The sequence below is a fragment of the Onychomys torridus genome, chromosome 16, assembly GCF_903995425.1.
Source record: "Onychomys torridus chromosome 16, mOncTor1.1, whole genome shotgun sequence".
Classification (NCBI taxonomy): Eukaryota; Metazoa; Chordata; class Mammalia; order Rodentia; family Cricetidae; genus Onychomys; species Onychomys torridus.
In genome coordinates, this window is record NC_050458.1 from 56,110,527 (window position 1) to 56,132,565 (window position 22,039).

At 40.0% G+C, this 22,039-nt stretch overlaps 1 protein-coding gene across 1 annotated transcript in view; it reads right to left on the bottom strand.

Annotated features, from left to right (window-relative positions):
- Slc2a13 (solute carrier family 2 member 13) overlaps window positions 1–22,039 on the bottom strand; it is a 296,552-nt gene that overhangs the window by 121,872 nt on the left and 152,641 nt on the right. Inside the window, exon 4 of the mRNA XM_036208221.1 lies at window positions 14,645–14,753. Coding sequence (XP_036064114.1) covers window positions 14,645–14,753 — 109 coding nt within the window. The remainder of the gene's footprint in view (window positions 1–14,644; window positions 14,754–22,039) is intronic.

Below are 22,039 nucleotides of genomic sequence, written 5' to 3' on the forward strand. Positions count from 1 at the left end.
CCCCAAGTGAGGGCTGCAGGTGTTCCGGGATCAACAGCATTCTTATATTGGCTGAAATAATTGGTTGGGATATATATGCTGTAAAAAGACATGAGAGGGTCCAGACAATGAGAAAGAACAACGTGAGTGGAACAGCATGAGAAAACCCAACCTGAGAAAATATGAAGAGAAGCCAACGTGAGAGAATAAAGGAAAGCGACCATCAGAATGTGCGAGTTTTTCCCTGTTCTCTAAAAATTCCTCAGATAGAAAAGGTCTAGTTTCTTGACTTTTAGGGCATTCTTTTTGAGCCCTGGTGCAGCATGGGGCTGGTTCCATGGGACTGTAATAGCCCAGCTCAGTTGGCTCATCATGTATGTCCACACTGGACTTTCCCAGATGTCTCTGCCTCTGGCTATGCCCTCCCTCATATCTACAATAAACCTCTTCCCCCACCATACCTAGGGGCACTCCTGGTCTCCCTTTTCTTTTTTTCCATTTATCAGCAGGTACAGATTCAGACACATAAAACCAATGGGAGACAAGAGACACAGGGAGCATGAAGAAGAGAATTCAAATCTGGGCTCGCTCATAGTTACATGACACTAATAGGAGTGTTTTGATTTTTTCCACTTAATGTGACACTGATGCATTATTGGTGACTTGGAGTTTATTATCAATGTGTGGAAACCAACAAGTCAGCTGGCTATATTATCTTACTCACGTGATACCAGCACTAAGGGTTTTGAGGCAAAAGAACTGCCACAAGTTCTTGGTCGTTCTGGCCTATAAAGCAATATCCTAAAGCAAAGAGAGAAGAATGATTGGGAGGTACTGGAAAATGGCAGCTTCATCCTTTTAGCCTCAGTGATTTCTTTTTAAAGAAATGAAGTGAAGGTATTGAGTAAAAACAAAATAGTTATGAATATCCACAGCTACCATCATTACAACAGGACTCTATTCCCAATTAAGTCGGAGTTATTTTACTGTGAGCTCGAGCCTCAAACCAGCTGTCAACAGAACATATGGGAAGTCCTAAGTAGAAAAGTCACTCCAAGTTGATACCTCAGTACAGTGGTGCAACAAGAAAGACCAAATGAAAACGGGCCATGAACAGCAGCAGGGAACGTGGAAATGGGAAGGGATGCAGACCAGCTCCAAAAAGCAACAAGATTCTTGGATCTGGACATTAATGTAGAGGTTAAACTATCTGCAGGAAACAGGCCAAATTCCATCCTGAAACAGTCTTCAGTCGCTGATTATATCCCTTATGCTTCCTCTGAACAAGAGTGGGAGGGGAGCCTTAAAGAATCAGAAGAAAAGGATCTGCAAAGGAATCTAGAGGAGCAGGCTACTAATGCTATACACGAAGCTAAAGCTGTGTACTTAAATAGACGTTATTAATTTCCTATTCTTCTGGCACTTGGGATTTCTGCAGAAGTAGAAATTGAATTATCTAACATTCACTTCTATGTTTTAATCTGTCCAGCTAACTATAAATTCAGCAAAATGAATACAGATGTTCTAGCAAGAGGCACTGCTCACTCTCTCCCTGCTGTGGATGACCTGTCATTAGACTGTGTGTCTCAGGAGGGAATAGCTTGATAATGTTTGGAGCCCTGAAATTCTACCAGCACCAGAAGCATAATCACAAACCTCAGAAGTCCCCAGAAAGAAGTAACCAAACAGTATGAGTTAAGGAATATTTTAACCAAAGGGTGCTATGATACAACTCCTGTACCTTAGACTCGGGGATCATTGTGTCTAGAGGGAAGAGGTGATGGCAAGATTTTAAGAGCCAGAGGAGCAAAGAATTTACTGTGAGAATGTGTATCCTTGGAATTTCAGAAGCTATATCCATAAAGTCTCACCAATGTGATTGCCCAAACATGGGCTGGACAAGGGAAACAGGAATAGATACGCCAACAAGGAGGTAGGTGGGGAGTCTGGGAGGCCTCAATCCTATACAAAGAACTACCAGCAATTACAAAATGCTGAGAGCAGGAGAAATAGTCTTCTCCAGGGAAAGACACACCAATTGGCTATCCAATACCAAGTAGTCAACCCTGAAAAAATATATACAATTAATGTTATACATACTGAGCAGGTTATACTTATATATTTAAGTGTGTGTTTGTGTTTGTGTGTGTGTGTGTGTATGTGTGTGTGTGTGTGTGTGTGTGTGTGTGTGTGTACACTTAATGAAATAAGAGGTCATACACTGAAAAAGAGCAAGGAGGGTGTGGAGGGAAGAAAGGGAAGGAGGAAATCATGCAATTTTAATTTAATTCCCAAATATAAAAGAATTACTTTAAAAAAATAAGTAAACTTGAGGATCACTCTCCCATATGACACCTTCCTGGGAGAATTTGCTAGAATTTGGAGGTTAGTTGGCCTTCAAAGGGCCAGTCTATTGTAGATGGTTTGACTAAGAACATTCCAAGGGTATGGTGGTGGTACAGCCAGTTATGAGTGAAAGCATACCAAGATCTCCGTGACAATAATGCATGCACATAGCCACAAAAGCAAGGGCACCATGTCACTGCACACAGAGGCTGAGCAAGTGCCTCTCCAGTTTTTATTCCCCAAGACCAGCTGCATTCTCTGCCTTAGTCCTTTAGACGAATGTCTAAGCAATCTTATTAAATAAACAACATGGTGCCAAATAAAGGGGTGAAAGCCTTAGAGATCAGGGAAATAGGAATAGTCACCAGCCACCTTACCTCACCAGCTCTGTAGCTTCCAAAATGCCATGACTTCCTGTCTACCCAGGCTTTTATTGCCTTGCTGTTCTGCCCTCTCATTGGCTCTTAGCCCAGTTACCTCAGTTCCTTGTTACTGCCTGTCTGTACAGACCTCCAGGTTTCTATGGTTGGTACTGGGATTAAAGGCCTATGCCACCACACTTGACTCTTTTCCCTAGTATGGCTATGAACACACAGAGACCCTGCCTGCCAAGTGATTGGATTAAGGGCGTGTGCTAATGACTTGCTATTTCCTCTGATCTCCAGGCAAACTTTATTTATTAACATACAAATAAAATATCACATTTCATCACAAATAAAACGTCACCACTATTATAAGTCCTATTCTAAGTGGCTCCAAATGTTTTTTTTTTTTTTTGTTTTTTTTTTTAAGTCCACTTAGAACTGGCCAGAGTGGTGTGATTTTCAAATTCAGAGGTGAGTTTAGAGACACGGTTGTGCTTTACTGAGACAGTAAGCCACACCATGGGTTAAATCGCTGTATCTCACGTGCTACCTCAACCCATCTAAAGCACTTTCTGTTGCTGCATAATAGCCATAATCACGTTTGTCTACGAAGGGGATTTACTACAACCACAAGGATGATAGTGTACATGCCATTGGGTCTACAGAAACAAAATAGTACATTTTGGTTGTTAAAAAATGAGTACTTTAAGATACATTGTAAAAATTGTTGTAACGGGAAAGGTGTTGTGAATTAAACAAGGAAAAGTGATACACTCAAGAAAATGTGTTCCTATTGCTTCTTGTCATGAATCTCTCATTTTTATTACTGACTTTCTCTATTGTGGACAATAAACATTAACTTCTTTTTCCACTAGAACTGCATGTACTACAACCATAAAAAGTGGCAACCAAGTTCACATCTGTATATTGTTAACTTAATTCTGGCAACTGTTTGAAAGGAGAGGATTTTCGCCCAATGCCTCAAAGCCCCACCCATGCTCTTGGTCCCTCTGCATTCCCCTAAGGAATCCTACAGAATCTGACAGTTTCTAGTTCAACCTTCTTTGCTTTTCTGCTCTTCTGCCTGCGTTTTCTGGAACCATGAGCAGGTGCTCAGGGAAGTGGACAGACTACCTGTTAAGACCTGAAAGAGTAACACTTAGTTGAGGGACTAGAGACTGGGTCACCTCTAGGGTGATACTGAAGCCCATTCTGTACCAGTCTTTTGCAAGTATGCAGTAGGACTGAACTCAGGTTGTTTGCTGGGAGAGCCTGCTAACCACACACCCTTTGCTTCCCTCCCTTTTTTTCCCCCTAGGCCACATTCCATCTCCCTCCTGATGCTTCTTGGCATGGATCTAAAACACCAATGCACCAAGGACCAGTTTTAGCATCTGCTTTTAGAATAATCTGAAAAATAACCTGAATCCTTGTAACATGTTCATAGGAAACAGGAAGTAATGGGAACACTCCATTGTAAAGCCATTCTTTTGTGAGCCTTTGTGTGATGGTCACACACCTTGGTCTTTCCTCACATTATGAAAGTCAAGGAAAGTTCAAGGACCTCATGGAGTAGGTCTCACAAACTTGGGATAAAGAGGCATTATCAATGGTAACACCAAGAATTTCCCTGGCTATTATTGTTAGAATGCTATTTGGAGGCAGGGGCTCCTATTTTTTTTTTCCATTCACCCTGCCTGTCAAGAATAGCAACCTAGGGCCACAAAAACTTCCCCATCTTCTTCTTTAGTTTTCTCTACATTTACCTCCATCTGGCTATGCTGCTTTTGTCATGTTTCTTGACTGTAGCATTTTTTTTTTTTTTTAAATACCAGGAGAGCTTGTTGACAATAAATACAAGACTGGAGCAGTTCCAGAAATATTTCATTAAAAAATTAAATTAATTGAATGTGATTAGCAAAGATAAATGACTAATTCAAACAACAAGCTGGCTTGACTTTGTTCAAGATGAGGTCATAATGCAAAGGCCTTGACACCATGTCTGGAAATGGAAGAATTTGATGTCTGCATTGATGCTTAAGAGGCATGCAATTTTACTATTGGTTGAATATCTGCAAACCAAACACTTGAAATCTGAAATGCTATGAAATCCACAACGTTTTAGGTGCCAAACTTCCCCCACCACACACAAGTGGAAAACCCTAGACCTCATTTAACCTGTAGTCAAAATGTAGTTGCTACCATTGCAAAAAATTAATTTTAGGCTGTGTCTAATGTATGTTTGAAAGATGAAGTTCATGTTCCAATTTGGGTCCTACTCATCTAAGACATCTCATTTTGTATATACGAAGATACCCAAAATTCAAATGTAAAAAGAAAAAGTCTCTGGTGCCAAACAATTAGGATGAAGGAAATTATTGAGTCAAGTCATTCTGGGTTACAGTCTTCATTGACATCCATCATCTTTGAGCTCTACTTTCCAACAAGTTTTAAACATCCAGATCTGAGATTCCCGGACATTCTAAGATTAAAAGGTAACTATGGGAGCCTGGAGCCATAAGATCAGGCTTCCCCATATATCTAAGCATGCGACAGTAAACAAGTTACTTAAATTGGCTAGGGTCCCTGGTCCCTATCTAGACAGTGGTATTGCAGAGGATGAGTGTGTGTGGGCCCTGGCTTCAATTCTTAGTACCTCAAAGGATGTGGTGATGAAAACAAAACAAACCCACTTGACAGGATGTTTAAGCAGAGACTATGTATGAAAGTAAGTTATAACACTGAGAGTATAAGGCGATAATTGTTGTCATGTAATGACACACAAATGGGGGCAGGGCTTCTGCCATTTCTGTGGGTACTTGTCAATTTAGAGTATCACCTGGCAATTAATGTTTATTAAATGCTTTCTGCTAACCCTTTCATTACCGTAGAATGTTTTCTTTTGTTTTTGTTTTTCAAGACAGGATTTCTCTGTAGCTTTGGAGCCTGTCCTGGACTAGCTCTGTAGGCCAGGTTGGCCTCAAACTCATAGAGATCCACCCGGCTCTGCCTCTTGAGTGCTGGGATTACAGGAGTTCACCACCACCGCCCTAGCTCACAGAATGTTTTCTAAAGGCCTCAATCATCCTTGAAAATACAAAGGGAGAAGTCTCTCTTTTAGATGCAACTGGAATTCAGATTGTTCCAAAAAGGTTTTCTGTATCCCACCTGGCTAGCTTGAGGTTGAGGGTTCATGCCCCATGTTGGGCACTAAATGTAGTTGGAGGCTTTTTCTCTGTCCTGCCACACCCTGTAGCCATTTCCAAATAATCACTCAGAGATTTATATTAATTATAAATGCTTTGCCAATGGCTCAGGCTTGTAACTAACTAGCTCTTACATTTAAGTTAACCCATTTCTATTAATCTTTGTATTGCCCTGTGGCCTGTTCTTTCACATCTTGCTTTTAGGGCAGCTCACAGTGACTGCTGTGTCTCTGACCTTCTCCTCCCTGTCTCTCTGCTTGGATTTCCTGCCTGGCTCTTACCCTGCCTTACAATAGGCCAAAGCAGCTTTATTTATTAACCAATGGGAGCAACATATATTCATAGCATACAGAAAGACCATCCCACAGCAGGTAGGAAAACTAAGAAGGCAACCAAAAGCTGCCCACACAGTGTGACCCACCCACTCCCATCCCTTGGCTTCTCTTACTAGTAAAAGAGTAAGAGGAGGAGATGAAGCCAATAAATATGAACGGCTAAAATATAGAACATAGAGTTTGGGGAAATGGTTCACTGGCTACTGCACAAACATGAGGACTTGAGTTCCTATTCCCAGCACCCACAGAATAAAGCTGGCCATGGTATCATTCGTTTGTAGCCCTAGCACTGGAAGATGGAGACAGGTAGATTCGAGATTTGAGACTCATTGTTAGCCACTCTAGCTGAAACAGAGATCTCTGGGTTCACTGAGAGACTCTAGTTCAACAAATGAGATGTGACTGAACAACACACTCAAAACTTGATGTTTTTTTTAACAGTATTTGCACAGGCAAGTGCATCCCTCTACACACATACAAATTCACATGTACATGCACATGCGTGCACACACATGTATGAGACAAAGGATCCAAACAAGTTTCCCACAAAGAATTTTTTCTTACATCAAATTTAAACATTAAAATTTGGGGTTGAACAATTCTCTGTCTTCTCAGGAAAAACAAAACAAACAAAAAAACCTCTTATCTTCAAACTGTCTGAGATGTTCTGATTCTCTGTTTATATAAGCATATCAAAATGTAGATAATAATCCCTTACAAGAATCATGTTATTGACAAATCCACACAGAACATAGTGTACCTCTCTACCATCTGTCTTCTTCCTCCCAGGCAGACGTTCGTACAGAAACATGTTGTGTCTTTGTGGCAGGAATGGCTCATATATATATACTGATTGTCATAAATAAAGTCTCCAAGGTGAATATCATCAAGATTATAACTAGGGCTTGGCATAAATTACACAGTGGTAATTTTATATTTTGTTACAGTAATTACTGTTTGCACTGTGCTCTCTTTGTTTCTGAGACATATGAAACAGTTCCTTGGTGTATGAGGCCAAGTGCCACAACACCAACTCTATTGGTGGGAAGACCTGCACTCTAGTCTTGATGGTCTTTTTCTCCTGTGACTAGATGAAAACATTCTCAAGACACATGCTTGAAATTATTAAGCAATCGGATGATATTAGAAAAATGGTTCTTCTCAAACATTGTGTATAAAGTTTGTAGAAATAAGGAGTACTCTGTTAAAATGAGTTAAAAGATGAAAAAATACAGTCTAGGATCAAATCAAACAATGGATCATATAGTCAGTATTCAGACCAACACAGACACGCACAAATAGCACAGATGGAAGACTGTTTCAAGAGGAGAGTTTACTGCCATGACTGAGGTAGGATAATCAAGAGGCAAAGAGGGCGGAAAGAAAATATCCCATGAGAGAGAAGAGAGAGAAAACAACAGGTCACTAAGATTGTATCTGTAGCTGGAGGAAGAATGCTCAGTATTTTCTCCATATGGTTTCCATGAACTTTTCTGCTGGTGAGAAAGAAAATACTTCAAATTTAAAACTCACAGAGACGTAGGGTGAAGTTACAACTTCTAAAAAGAAACACCAGCTTCTGTATTTTATGAAACGTTTGCTCAAGTGCTGAAGAGCAGTGCCCACTTTACTTCTCATGTAAAGGGCAGAAACCATAGGGGGAAAGGTTAGAATTTTATAGTTTATAACAATGAAATATCCATGAGACTGAACCCCAAAATTTATTTAAAACAAGGGGAGAATGTAGTTAATATGTATAGCTAAGTGCACAAAATTCAAGTAAGCTACAACTCAAAGATTATTTTAAACTGGAAATAAAGTTTATGAAATATATTGAATCTTAAGAGTAATGTAAAAGAATACACAGATACACACACACACACACACACACACACACACACACACACATCCATGCATAACCTCCCACACATGCCCATGAACACACACATACATGCACACATACATCCATATACATGCACACATCCATTCACACCTATACAGATGCACACCCTCACATACACACACTGCACACATACATGCAGGTACACATCCAAGACCCCCACCCCTCCTCCCACACAGACACACATACACACACTGAGGTTAGAAAGGGTAGGAGAAAACACACAGCACCAGAGTCCCTGTCTTATCCCTGAGGCCAAGCTGCACTGTGGGCATCCCTGCACCGATTCACAAGTTGCACGCGCTCTGAACAGGTGTGTTGGAAGTACAGAGATAACCACCAATTACTGATTCTATCCCCTTGTCTTCATGTCTCTAGCTGCTAGATACAGATGTCTTATCGGCATCTTTGAAAAGTTCGGTAGCTGCTTTGTGCCTAGTAGATATGGTCTATTTTCAATCATCATTTACTTTCTTATCCCTATTTTTCAGGATTAAGGTTCAATTATGTTCTGTGGCAAATGGTACCTTTTACCACGTATAGCTGGTGGTGAATAAAACAGACCAATTGTAATCATAAATCACAAGGAATACCAGGAATATTCCTTAATCTCTAAGAAAGGATGGAGGATTTAGAAAAATGAATACTTAATTAAAGACTGAAAACTATGGCCAGCACAATTTACACTCAATAGTGCAGGTGGAGGAAGACAGCAATTTCATCTAGCAGTAAGAAGCACACTGGTATTAGCTACAAACCATCCATTAGAAATGGCTCTGCGATTCTTATTTAAAGTAACTACAAAAAAAAAAAAAAGGAACACGATCCTTTGTTTTCTGTGCTATTAAAAAATTATCAAGTTCAATAAACAGATCTAGAAATAGAGAATATTCTGTGGCGATGGAATCACCTAGCATATCCGTACAGGGCTGTCACTGACTCTGCTAATTCAAAGTTTGGTGCATCCTGTGCTGCAGTCCTATGCTACCACCACTGAGAAAGAAAAATGTGCCTCAGAGTGACAGCAGGTTAGAATAAACACAGAACAAGTCCAGATATAAGGCACTGTCGGGGCCTGCAGCGGGTCAATAAAGGCAAGAAAAATGAAAGTATGTCAGCATCACGGAAAACCAAAAACACAGGCAATGAGGTTGCAGGCAGACAGGGAAGAAACTGTGAGAGAATAATGTCAAATTCACAAAGAATGTGGTTGCAATGTGCTAGGGCCCTGGATCCTAATTTTTATTTTATTTTTGTTTGTTTGTTTTTGGTTTTTTGGGACAGGGTTTCCCTGTGTAGCTTTGCGCCTTTCCTGGAACTCACTTGGTAGCCCAGGCTGGCCTTGAACTCACAGAGATACACCTGGCTCTGCCTCCCGAGTGCTGGGATTAAAGGTGTGCGCCACCACCGCCCAGCTCTGATTTTTATTTTTGTTGTTGTTGTTTTTAAATTAAAGTGTGGGGGTGGTTATCTTGGTGGGAGGGCACATGTATGCCAAGGTGCACACTGACAATGGACAACATGGTGGGAATGATTTCCTCCTTCTGCCTGTACACAGGTTCCTGACCTTAAACCCCTGTCACTAAGTTTGCTTAGCAAATGCCTCTACCCACTGAGCCATCTTGTCAGCCCCACTAATCTTTATTATTGAAAATTATTCAACCATTATACTCTTCTCAAATTATTACTAAGTACTTAACCATATTAAGCAAATTTAAAGGATGATATCATTAGTCTCAAGCAGGAATAGTTTGATTAAATTTTATTGTATATAATCCTTATTTTTCCAGTGATTAACTACAGTAAGTAGCTGGAAGAAAACTCCTAGGATGTGGATTTCCAAGATCTGTATCTCAGAAAACATGGCTATATTCTGTGTCTAAGAGTACTCTATGGAGATGTGGTGGAACCTTTTATATTTAATTGTGAGTGTATTTAATGTGTTTCCATTGGCCTATACAGCCATACATGCCAAAGCAGTTGCTTGTTCTACTTAATTTTTTTCATACAATATATTTTCAGCATATTTTTCCTCTCCCCCAACTCCTCCCAGATCCTCTCAACCTTCCTGCCCACCAAATTGTATGAGTATGCTCTCTCTCTCTCCAAAACAAAACTAAACAAAACATAAAATGAAAAGCAAAATACAATTCCTCCCCTGCAATGAAACAAAACACACACACAATAATAATAATAATAATAATAATAATAATAATAATAATAATAATATCAAAAACAAATAACAAAACAACAACAACAACAAAAAACTATGGAATCACTCAGCACTCGGGGATCTATGTGTTAGAGGAAACAGGAGCATTGTTGTCTTCAGATCACCAGGACTCATGAACTTAGGAACTCACAGAGACTGTGAAAGGATGCACGGGTCCAAAACAGCTCTTAATAATGAGTGAAGCACACCAAAGGGTCTGCAGCGTTAGTCCACTTATCCCGCAACCAATACATGGTGAAAGGAGTACATGGGGACCTTTTGTTCTTCCCTACATCTCCAAACGATCTCTTGTCCTTTATACTGTGGTCCTAATAATCTCCTTTACTAATGGCCTTGTACTGCATGATAATGCACAGCCCTGAAAAGACAGGAGCAAGCTTTTCCCATAATCCCTGGCAGACAGCTGTGTGTGGCTATGTTTTACAGGTCTGCCATTTCTCAGTTTATTATTGAGTACTATCTACTATTCTTACACACAATTCATATATTACCCCCTCTTTTTCCTAGCTCTTTTATTTTTCTCTTTTCTCTGTCTTTTGCTTTTACTTCTTGCTCTCTTTTCTTTTCTTTTTTCTTTCTTTCTTTTTTTCTTTTTTTTTTTTTTTTGGTTTTTTGAGACAGGGTTTCTCTGTGTAGCTTTGCACATTTTCCTGGAACTCACTTGGTAGCCCAGGCTGGCCTTGAACTCACAGAGATCCTCCTGGCTCTGCCTCCTGAGTGCTGGGATTAAAGGCGTGCACCACCACCGCCCAGCCACTTCTTGCTCTCTAAAATCTGTGGGTGAAGACAGTATCCCAGCTTTCCCCTCCTGGCTACGTCCCCCAACTGACTCTTTTTCTCAGTTGATCTAATACCCACTTACTTCCCTGACAGTGTCAATTTCTGTGACTAATATCCTCGCTCATCACACCATATTATCCTATTTTATCTTGCAGAACTTACTATTGTTAAAGAGGCCATTGTTTTAAAACTGGATATGGTGAAATTTGCATAGTGGGTCTGGCCAGCAGTCAGAGATGGCTCAGCAGTTAAGAGCACTGGCTGGTCTTCTGAGGCTCAGTTTTGGTTCCCAGCACCCAAATAGTAGTTCATAAACCCCTGTAAAAGTAGTTTCAGTGTGGTGATATTTTATCTGTGCTGAAATGTGGTGATATTTTATTTGTTTGTTAATAAATAAAGTTTGCCTGGAGATCAGAGGAAATAGCAAGCCATTAACACAATAGTCAGGCAGTGGTAGCACACGCCCTTAATTCAATCTCTTGGCAGGCAGGGTCTCTGAGTGCTTACAGCCACACTAGGGAACATAGCCAATCAAGGTGACACACACCTTTGATCCCAATATCAACCAGAAAGACCTAGATGTGAAGTAGTTGAACTAAGAGCCAATGAGAGCACAGAACAGCAAGGCAATAAAAGCCTGGGTAGACAGGAAGTAATGGCATTTGGAAGCTACAGAGCTGGTAAGGTAAGGTGGCTGGTGGCTATTCCTGTTTCCCTGATCTCTAAGGCTTTCACCCCTATATTTGGCTCCATGTTTTTTTTTTAATTAAATTTCAAATTTTATTTTATTTTATATGGATATTTGTGTTTCAATTTTACATATCAGCCATGGGTTCCCCTGCCCCCACCCCTCCCTTCCCCCCCATTCCCATCTCCTCCAGGGCAAAGACTCTCCTAGGGATTCAGCTCAACCTGGTAGATTCAGTACAGGCAAGTCCAGTCCCCTCCTTCCAGGCTGTGGCTCCATGTTTTTTATTTAATGAGACTGCTTAGAAATTCATCTACATTTCAGGGCATTCAACACCCTTTTCTGGTCTCTGAGGGTACCATGCATGTAAGTTGTACACGGACATGCATGCAGGCAAAACACCTATATACACAAAATAAAAAAAAATAAAAACATAAAAATGAATACAAAATAGGATCCATAGAAAATCTTAAGATACTAGGGAAGCTGAAATAATTTCTTATATTAAACCTGACATTGTGGTGGACTAAAGCTGGAAATGAACAAGAGAAACAACAGAACATGTACAAACTTGAAGAACAAAAAAACACTAGTGAACCATGGGTCAGAGAAACAGGGTGAAAATGAAAATACAACACTCTAAACCTTCCATGATAAAATAAGAGCAGTAATAAGATGAAGTTCAAAGCTACAAGTGCCTGTATTAAAAAAAATATATATCTGAGATCTTAAATAAATTACTTAACAATAGACCTTCTGAACTTAGGAAAACAAGAACAAAACACAAATTAGACGATGGAAAGAAATAATCAACATTAGGGCAGAAATTAATGAAGTAAAAAAAAAATTAAACACAATCAATGAGAAAAAAGCTTTGAAAAGATAAACAAGGTCAATACTTAATCAAATGACCAAAAGAATCAGAAAACCTAAATCCCCCAAGTAAGGACCCTAAGGGAGATATTACAACAGATCCAATAAAATTCAGAAAATCATTAGTATGTATTTTAAAAGCTTATATTTCATTAAATTAGAAAATTGAAAAGGATGAGTTTCTAGATGCACCCAAATTAAATTAACATGACATAAACAGTTTAAGCAGATCTCAAAGACACAAGATTGAAGAATAAGAAATCTCTCAAATTAAAAAAAAAAAAAGTCTACTGCTAAATTCAACCATGTCTTTAAAGAATTGACAACAATGCTTCTAAAGCTATTTATTCTATAAAATAAAAAGGAGAACACTGCTAAACCCCTCCTACGATGCCATTATTACCCCAGTACCAAATTCAGAATGAGATACAACAGATAAAAAGAAGAAATTACACAATTGTCCTGATCAACACAGATTCAAAGATAACCAATATAAGACTTTAAAAAACCATACAAGTACACATCAAAAACTTCACTACAATCAAGTCAATTTCATTCCAGAGATACATAGATGGTTCAATGTATTCAAGTAAATAAATGACACACTCCACAAACAGAAGCAAGGACAGCAATCACATGATCATTTCTCTGTAAACTGCTAGAGGAAAACCTATGGGAAACAGTTGAAGATATCTGCATAGGCAAGCACCTTCTGGGAAGGGCACCAGCTGCTCAGAAAGGAAGACAGACAGTAAACAAATGGGGCCCAGTGATGTTAAAAAGCTTACACACAGCCAAGGAAACTGAGTTAGGTGCAGAGAGAACACCCAGAATTGGACAGAAACGTTGCTAGCTGCAGATATGTGTAAGGTCTGGCATCTAGCATATACAATGAACTTAAAAAAAAAATAACTAAAAAAAAAAGATCAATCAAATCATTAAATGGGAGACTGAAATGACCAGAAAGTCGCAAAATGTGAAATACAAATGGCCACTATACATGAAAAGAAGCTAACTTCACTAGCCATGGAAATGCATTTCTTGATACTACAATTGGAATGGTAGTCATCAAGAAACCAAAATGATTGATGAGGATGAGGATAAGAAAACACTTGCATATTACTGGGATAAATTAAGGTGATCCAGCAACCATGGACTTTAGCACTGAGGATTCTCTGAAGCCCACAATATGACCCAACTACACCCCTCAAAAACTGTAAGTGAATACATCACAAAGATGCTTAATAGCACCGTTCACTACCTTGCACTGGGTACCACAGCTATACTATGGAACCATCCCAGATGTCCATCAACAGAGGATTGGATAAAGAAAATACCATTTATATACACAATGGAATTTGTTTAGTCATAAGAATAATGAGATTATATTGTTTGTAGGAAAATGGATACAACCAGAGATTATCATGTTAAGTGCATTAGAGTGAGTCTCAGAAAGACAAATATGACATTATTTTCCCATTTGAGAGTCCTAAATTATATGTAGGTATGTAAAATGAAATATATAGAGATGATATGAAAGTAGGCACAAAGCTGTCTGGGAAAAAGGGGCAAGATGAGAGAATGTGGTCAAGAAAGGAATGCAGTCGATATGGGAAAGAACGTGCTCCAAAATCATTACAGCATTACACAAAAATGCCTGTGACTCTCTAATAAATAAAGCTTAAAATGATGTTAGCTTGGATTAATCAAAAGTATCAGTGGTATAATTACAATTTTTAAGAAACATATAGTTACAATAATATACCAAACACAAAACGACTTCTAGGTTCCAAGTGGTGGGATTTAACAATCATAAATCATACCCAAAGGACACTTCTCCGCATTTAATAGTGACAAATCACCAAGAACTCTCTCCTGCCTTCCCTGTGAAATATTTCCTTCACAGACTTTTCAAGAGAAAGCCAACAAGAATACGTACATGATGGTGTTGATACCAGAGAGCTGCTGGAACATCTGTAAACCACATCCCACCACCAAGGCTCGGCGAGTAGGGGGGTAACTCAGCATTCTGCAGATTATAGGTCCAGCTGTTTTTACAAAAGAGAGAGAGAAAGACCCAGCCATTACTTTCAGATCTTGCTGAAAATCTCTGTGAAATTAACACCATTGGGCATTTTGAAATAAAACTGTTACAGAAATGTGGGCACAATGTATTACTTCTAAAACTGACAGTGTTTTTCAGTTGTAATTTCAAAAGTAACAGCAGAGAATTCTGATGGTAGCATGTCATTGGTACTGTTTAGACGCACAGAACCAAATCGGTCACACATTATTCTACATTGCATTCTTTCTACTTACAATTATTAATTATGCCTTTCGCTTTTCTTTCTCAACAATTAAGTACACCTTAAAATGCATCCACGTGTGACCATTTACGAGGTAACTGGTAAAAACAACACATGAAATAACATTTATTCCAAACAAATTACAAACAAATTTCATCCCACTCTATTCTATTGACATCAAGGAATTTAGGCTTGATATCAATTCTGCTTATGGATATATTGGGTATTATCAAAATGTAATAAAAGAAAGATAATGTCTTTTGTGCACAAATATATGCACGTATGAAAATGTTTACAAACTGAGCTGGTCCTGAACCAATGATTATTTTAAAATATAAACCAGAGGCTTGTGAAATGCTTTAACTGGTAAAGGCACTTGTCGGTAAGCCTGATGACCTAAATTCCATCCTGGGGACCCACATGACAAAAGGAAAGAAATAATGCCTGCAAGCTGTCCCGTGACCTCCACACAACACTATGCCATGCACAAGTAGGCGTATGTGTATACACACATAAAACACATACATATGTGCATGCGCGCTCACACACACACACTGGGAAATGCATGTAATAAAATATAAATGGGGTTTCGGGCAGCCTAGAGCAGTTCTACACAGCTGTGGATTCTAAATGACTGAGGGCTCTAGTAAGAGAACTGGTCTGGGTCATGGCACAGCTTCTCCTCCCAGAATGGTATGCCACAAAGTGTCCTCGAAACACAAACATGTGTTGTATATGGTGTCCTTGCTGTGCTAGAAACTATGCCTAGGATCCAGGGCATTTCTGCTATTAAAGGAAATGGCCTGCGATTCCCTAAATGCCAACTGCTTAATTAAAGCACTTCCCCTGAAGGTCATGTTTATCACCAAACCCTAAACTAAGTCAAGGGAACTAAAATCCAAGTAAATCTCACTATTTCAGGAATCTTCTGAAAGTCACATATTTAGCTTGCAGAAATCACAAAGAATATGTGTATGGTCTCAATAATAAATGATACTAGGAGATGTTGAGACAGAGCATTAATTAGAACTGAATGCTATGGAGCTCAGACTATTTGGACTCCTCACAAGTATGGTTACAATCACAAGATTGGACCTACTGAAAATGTTTCTGTTCTTGATGTCAAGACATTACGTATCAGCCTAGAGGAGCAGTGATGATCACTAAGAACTCAATTCATTTAAAAAGTGGGCTGGGCATATGCCACACTTAGATTCACTGAAGTGATAGGACAATCAACTGTATCAGAGAGGCTGTGGGAAACAATACTGTGACAGTGTTGAAATATATATGGATCACTTGTCTGAAGAAAGGTGGGATTCTGCGCAAATATAAATATCTCTAAATGAACTATAAAAAAAAAGAGAGATGTGCACAGCACTATATAAACACCTATCTTTCCCCCAAAGTAAAAACATTTGTGTAAAATATCATTCACTCTGTGTATTAGGAATAAATTTTAAATGATAACCAAATCAAACTATGCTTATCTTGGCTTTCCATAGGTCAAAGACTACCTTTTCCTTGTTTAAGAAGTCTGTAACAGTATTCAAAATGCCGTACCAATTTCCACTATTACATTGTGTCACTATTACCTGAACTGATGGTCAGGTAAGGTCACAGGGAGAAAACTATAAGGAATTAGGACCAACGTTTGCCTTGCCTATATATGAAGGGGTGGGCTAGTACATGTTGTGGAATATTTATCTATGTAAAGATGTGTTGTATTTGTTTATGCCGTATTTGTTTAATGATATAAAGATGTGTTACATTTGTTTAAATGACATAAAGATGTGTTGCTTTGCCTGCCTAAGGCACCTGATTGGTCTCACAAAAAGCTGAATGGCCAATAGTTAAGCAGTAGAGGAATAGGTGGGGCTGGCAGGCAGAGAGATAGTAGGAGGAGGAACCTAGGCTCAGGGGAAGTGTATGTTTTTTTCTTTTTTCTTTCCCACCTCTCTCTGCTCTGGATGATTCCAGAGGCCTCTGGATATTTTCTTTCTTATGCACAATAAAAACCCTCCTCCTCATGGAGCAGGGAGTTCGCCAGTTTCTTTCCTATGCCCTCATGCATACAGGTGCAGCTCTCCAAAACCTGACATGTGAACCAGAAAAGGGCTGTTCATAGTCTTCAGAAAAGAAACAGCTATGCTTTAATGTCTCCAAACAGATTTCCAAAACTAATCTCAATTAACTAAAAACTATTCAAAGCTGGAAATTACCCTGAAAATGTTCTTTGACTATAATGCCATTTAGAAATTAACCAAAGGGCACCTAGAGAACAGCGGCTAAAGTGGACGCTCTCAGAAAATTCTAACAACCAAGGAACAATGTAAAAAGAATGCCAAAGTCTATGAAAATGCACCATGTCAAATTTGTCGAATGGAGCTTCAACCCTAAGAACTGCTCCCCCCCCCCCCCCAAAGATGAAGGAAGCACAGGCTGAAAACAGTAATACAGCCCACACAATAGCAAAGAGGAAGACAGTTGAAATGAACCAGTGAAACCAGAAGCTGGTTCCTGGAAAAGATGAATAAATCTGTGAGTTTCAAGCCAGGCTGTGGAGGCCAAGCGAGGATCCCTTTGAAATAATCCTGGTCCTGAGCTCTGCCCTCAAATGGCAAAGAGTACATGCAGGTTGGTTCAGGATGAGGGTATACTAGATTACCTGGTTCATCTACAGTGGAGCCGTAACAGGAAGTGCAATGTTCAAGACAGCGAAAAAGACCCAGACTAGTTTGACCCAGACACAGGTTATGAAACACTGGATGATATCCAAGCGGGAAAATCAGGGAAGAGACTGCCTCCTCTAGCCTGTGGAGGGAGAACAGGCCTAATGATGCCTTCATTTCAACCCAATCAAACTGACTTTCAACGTGTTTTTCACCAGAACTGTGAGACCACAAATACACATTTGTACTTCTGAAAATAACCTGTGAATTTTATGTATGTAGGTTATGTTTGTGCATATGTGTGGACATGTACGCTTTGGCATGCATGTGGAGGCCAGAGAACTATTGGCAGTGGTTGGCTCTCTCCTTCCACTGTGTGGGTAGTAGAGATTGAACTCAAATTGTTGGGGTCAGGTTTAATGTCAGGCCTTTACCCAAGGAGCCATCTTGCAAGCTCAAGATTTCAACTTTCGTAGTCTGCATATGATACACTTTCCTACAGTATCCCACTGTGTGAACCCTGTGCTCGTAGAATTTGGTTACCCCCCTGGGAAGAAGGTCTCTCCCCACCCAAGAAATGCCATAGGCAAAATGTTTCTTCCCCTTTCCTAAGCAACGAAGCTTAGTGAGCTCAAGGGTATTATGCAAAAAGCTCCCATTTAGCCTTGGGATCATCTGCATCCTGAGGATATTCGGTGACAGTCATAAATACTCCGTTTTTCATTGTTTCTCTGTCCCTGTTTTGAAAACCAAGCTGTCATGAAGTAAAAAGCAGCACAGGATGCCAGGGAATCACCCACTCTAGAGCAGATTCGCCTAGAACGTCTTGGTCCTCAATCTCTAATGTGACTTCGAAACCTTGACACCGTCACTGGATGGTTGTGACATACTGTTTAAGCTACCAGCTTTTGGGGTATTTGTTACAGCAGCCACTGGAAACTAACATACAGAAAAAAATGAGAGAAGACATAAATGACCGGCATCAGGGATAAAAGAACTGAGTTCAAAATAGTAACCGAATAAGACAGTTACATATTATATACTATTATATAATATATTACATAAACAGTAATACAATTATTATGCCGTCACACATATCATCTTACAACAATAGACACATCCTCCAAAATATGAAACCTTCAAAGCTCATAGAGGGCCTGAGTAGTCAAACCTACAAGTTCTATAAAAGGAAAAATCTATTAAAATTTTTGGAGGGCTGGCTCAGTGGCTGAGAACATTTGCTGCTTTCCCACAGAACTGAGTTCAGTTTGCATCATCCATGTCAAGTAGCTCCATGGGATCTGACATCGTCTTCTGGCTTCTATAGGTAGTCACATACATGGCATATACTCACACTCACAGAGACACAAAAACATACAAAATATATACACATACATAAACACACATAGACACAACATACACACATAGGCACATAACCACATATACATATACACATGAACTCATATAAACATATAGATAAACACACATACACACGTACACATACTTATACACACACACACACACACACACACACACACACACAGCAAGTTCCCAAGACCACGACCAGCTCAGAACAGCAGCTTGGCAAAGTCATTCTCAATCTGTCTGCTGTTGTCAAGGAATGAGGACCAGGCCACACAGGGCACCAATATACCAAAGAGCATTTCAAAGTCTTGTCTCTGTTCCTCTTGGTAGTCAAGAAAGTTATCCTGACATGCAGCTCTAATCAGCACATTGCAGAGGCAAGAACAGCGAGGTATAATTATTAGCTACCAGGGATATTAAGCATTGACACCATCCTGATAACCTTCCATTTCAATGTCTCTTCATATCTGCACAGTCATGTTGTCATCATGAGCATCTTACCCCGAAGGCTGCATAGGTATTCCAACAGAAATGAGGAAAGCTAAAAACAAAGTGGGCCAAAAAAAGGGGAAAGCTCCTAACTCCCTGAACAGTCATGTTCACCTTGACAACAAGTTTGAGACTTTACCTGACTCAGACCATGGCCCAGAAGCATAATCAAAACAGTTGCATTCTGCCAAAGCAAATGTTAGTAGGTTCCCCTCACCTACATCTGCCAAGCATGTCATGTTGTTGTTTTTTCTTTCTGAATGCTGTATGCCTGAGCTTCAGTACCAAGCTTCTCTTGGGAAAGAGCCTGATCTTAGTTGCTGGCTAATGAAGGACACTAATTTGGCCTTATGATGGTCTATGACATCTTTGCCTGGATTGTAATAGTAGCTCTCCCCAGGTCACAATGAACATAAGTAAAGCTAGAATGTGTGCTAATTGCCCGTTAGCAGGCATATTTTAAAAGATACACTTGCATCAGCATATTTCCTAGGTATAAAAGCATGAACAACCTATAAATACCCTGAATAAGAACTCTGTAAGATCAGAGCACTTACAAGCTGCAGGAGGAACCACACTCGGTGCCCATGTCAATGTGTAAGGCTGTCTTCCTTTCCTGTTGGCCCCCTCTGCTCTGAGAGCCAGCCTTACTTATTTTATCCCTACATCCAGGGAGTTGAACATTTCTCAAGAAAAGTTAGGAAAATGGGCCACTATGACTTCATGATAAATTCTTCTATTTCTGAGCAGTCCCTCAGGGCCGTCAGAGAGGAATCTTAGTTTGCTTTTTGTTTTTTGAGACAGGGTTTCTCTGTGCAGTTTTGGTGCCTGTCCCAGATCTGTAGACTAGCCTGGTCTTGAACTCACAGAGATCCACCTGGCTCTGCCTCCCAAGTGCTGGGATTAAAGGCGTGCGCTGCTCGGCACAGAGAGGAATCTTTGTTCTTGCCCTAATGGGATGTCCCATGATATACTCACAACATCTAACTTAAATACTACCCTAGACATCCAATCATTCTCTTCTTCTTCCCCTGTAGATTTGCCACATGTGGAGAGCCGACCTGGGGTCTACTCTGTATGATGCTCAGGAGCCTAAGATGGCCTGTCCTCAAGCAGCCTGTGACTGTGGTGATAGTGAAGGAATCATCCATAGAAATCAAATAAGGTCTGCATAAGTGACCTTAGAACTTCATAGACAGTATGCTGAGATTAAGGAAAAAGGTCCTGCCAATCCCACACATGCGCCATCCTTTCTTTCTTCAATCTTGTTCTTGTCCTGCATTACCTAAGTGTCAGAAACCCAAGAACTACGGCCTTCGAACATTCATTCTCTATTCCTACTTCCCAGGCTTTAATAGTCAAGTTTTAATTAGATTCTACTTCTAACCCGCTATAAAACACTTACTCTTGCTCTGTACCTGTGCCTTCTGTCTCTCTTTTTTCTATTGCTAGACCAGGCATTCATCCATCTCCACCAAAAGACAACATGCATGGCCTAAAGTGTCCATGTAGCTCAGTGCTCAGAGATCAGCTCCACCACGAGCCCCCATCTCTACTCTAGAGAAAGGATCCCATTATGAAGATTGGAAACAGTCATTTTCCTGGGCAACATTATATATTCAGTCTCAAGCTTTCTACAGTGTCTCTGTCTGTAACCTTCTCCAGGCACAGCTCAGCACTTCCACACTGTTGCCACACCATCTGCACATGAGGTTGATCGACTCTCGAAATGGCTGAACTCTCTGGATAACTCCACTAGAGTGTTTGATGGGGGGCACAGTGCCCACTCAACCTACCTTTTAAATCAATTTTTATATCACTGCCCTATATCAGGCAATGGTCGGTTGACTGCTGTGTAATCTGTGTTACCAAAACAAACCATATGTCTTCATAACTGCTCCTTAAAAATGTTTATTCTGCCCAGGACTCTTCTGATTTCAGATGGCTCGTGATTTCTGTTTCCTTGCTCTGGGATAATTTTTGTAGATTCTGTTGCTTATCACTCATCCATATTGGATTTTGTTGGGTGTTTGGATCAGATTTTGTCCTTGTCTTATCATCTTAGTCCAGGATCAGGTATATAGAGAACAGACAACAACAATATGCTCAATGAATACGAAGAAGAAAGAAGGGGCAGGAAAATGCTCCAGGCAGATAGTGTTGTGGAGAACTTGTGGACGGAGAGATCTGAGTGCATACCAAGCTGCTAAATAATGATGTGGTCGATGACAGACACCGCTAAGTCTTGAGCATGCCCATGCTGTTCTCCTCAATAGGAGCAGATGATGTTTGCCATTACAAGCTGGTACCTGGCACATATTCCATTTGGAATAATATGCTGCTGCTTTTGATAAATCCAACCCATGTGGTGCAATTCCTTCACATTCTGGCATTTATGCCAATACATTTTGAAATCCTGTAAAGCAATCGATTCGCCAAGATGCTGTAATGGGCCAGCTGCCCGTAAATGCATGCTTGCAAGCATATCACTATAAATTAGGG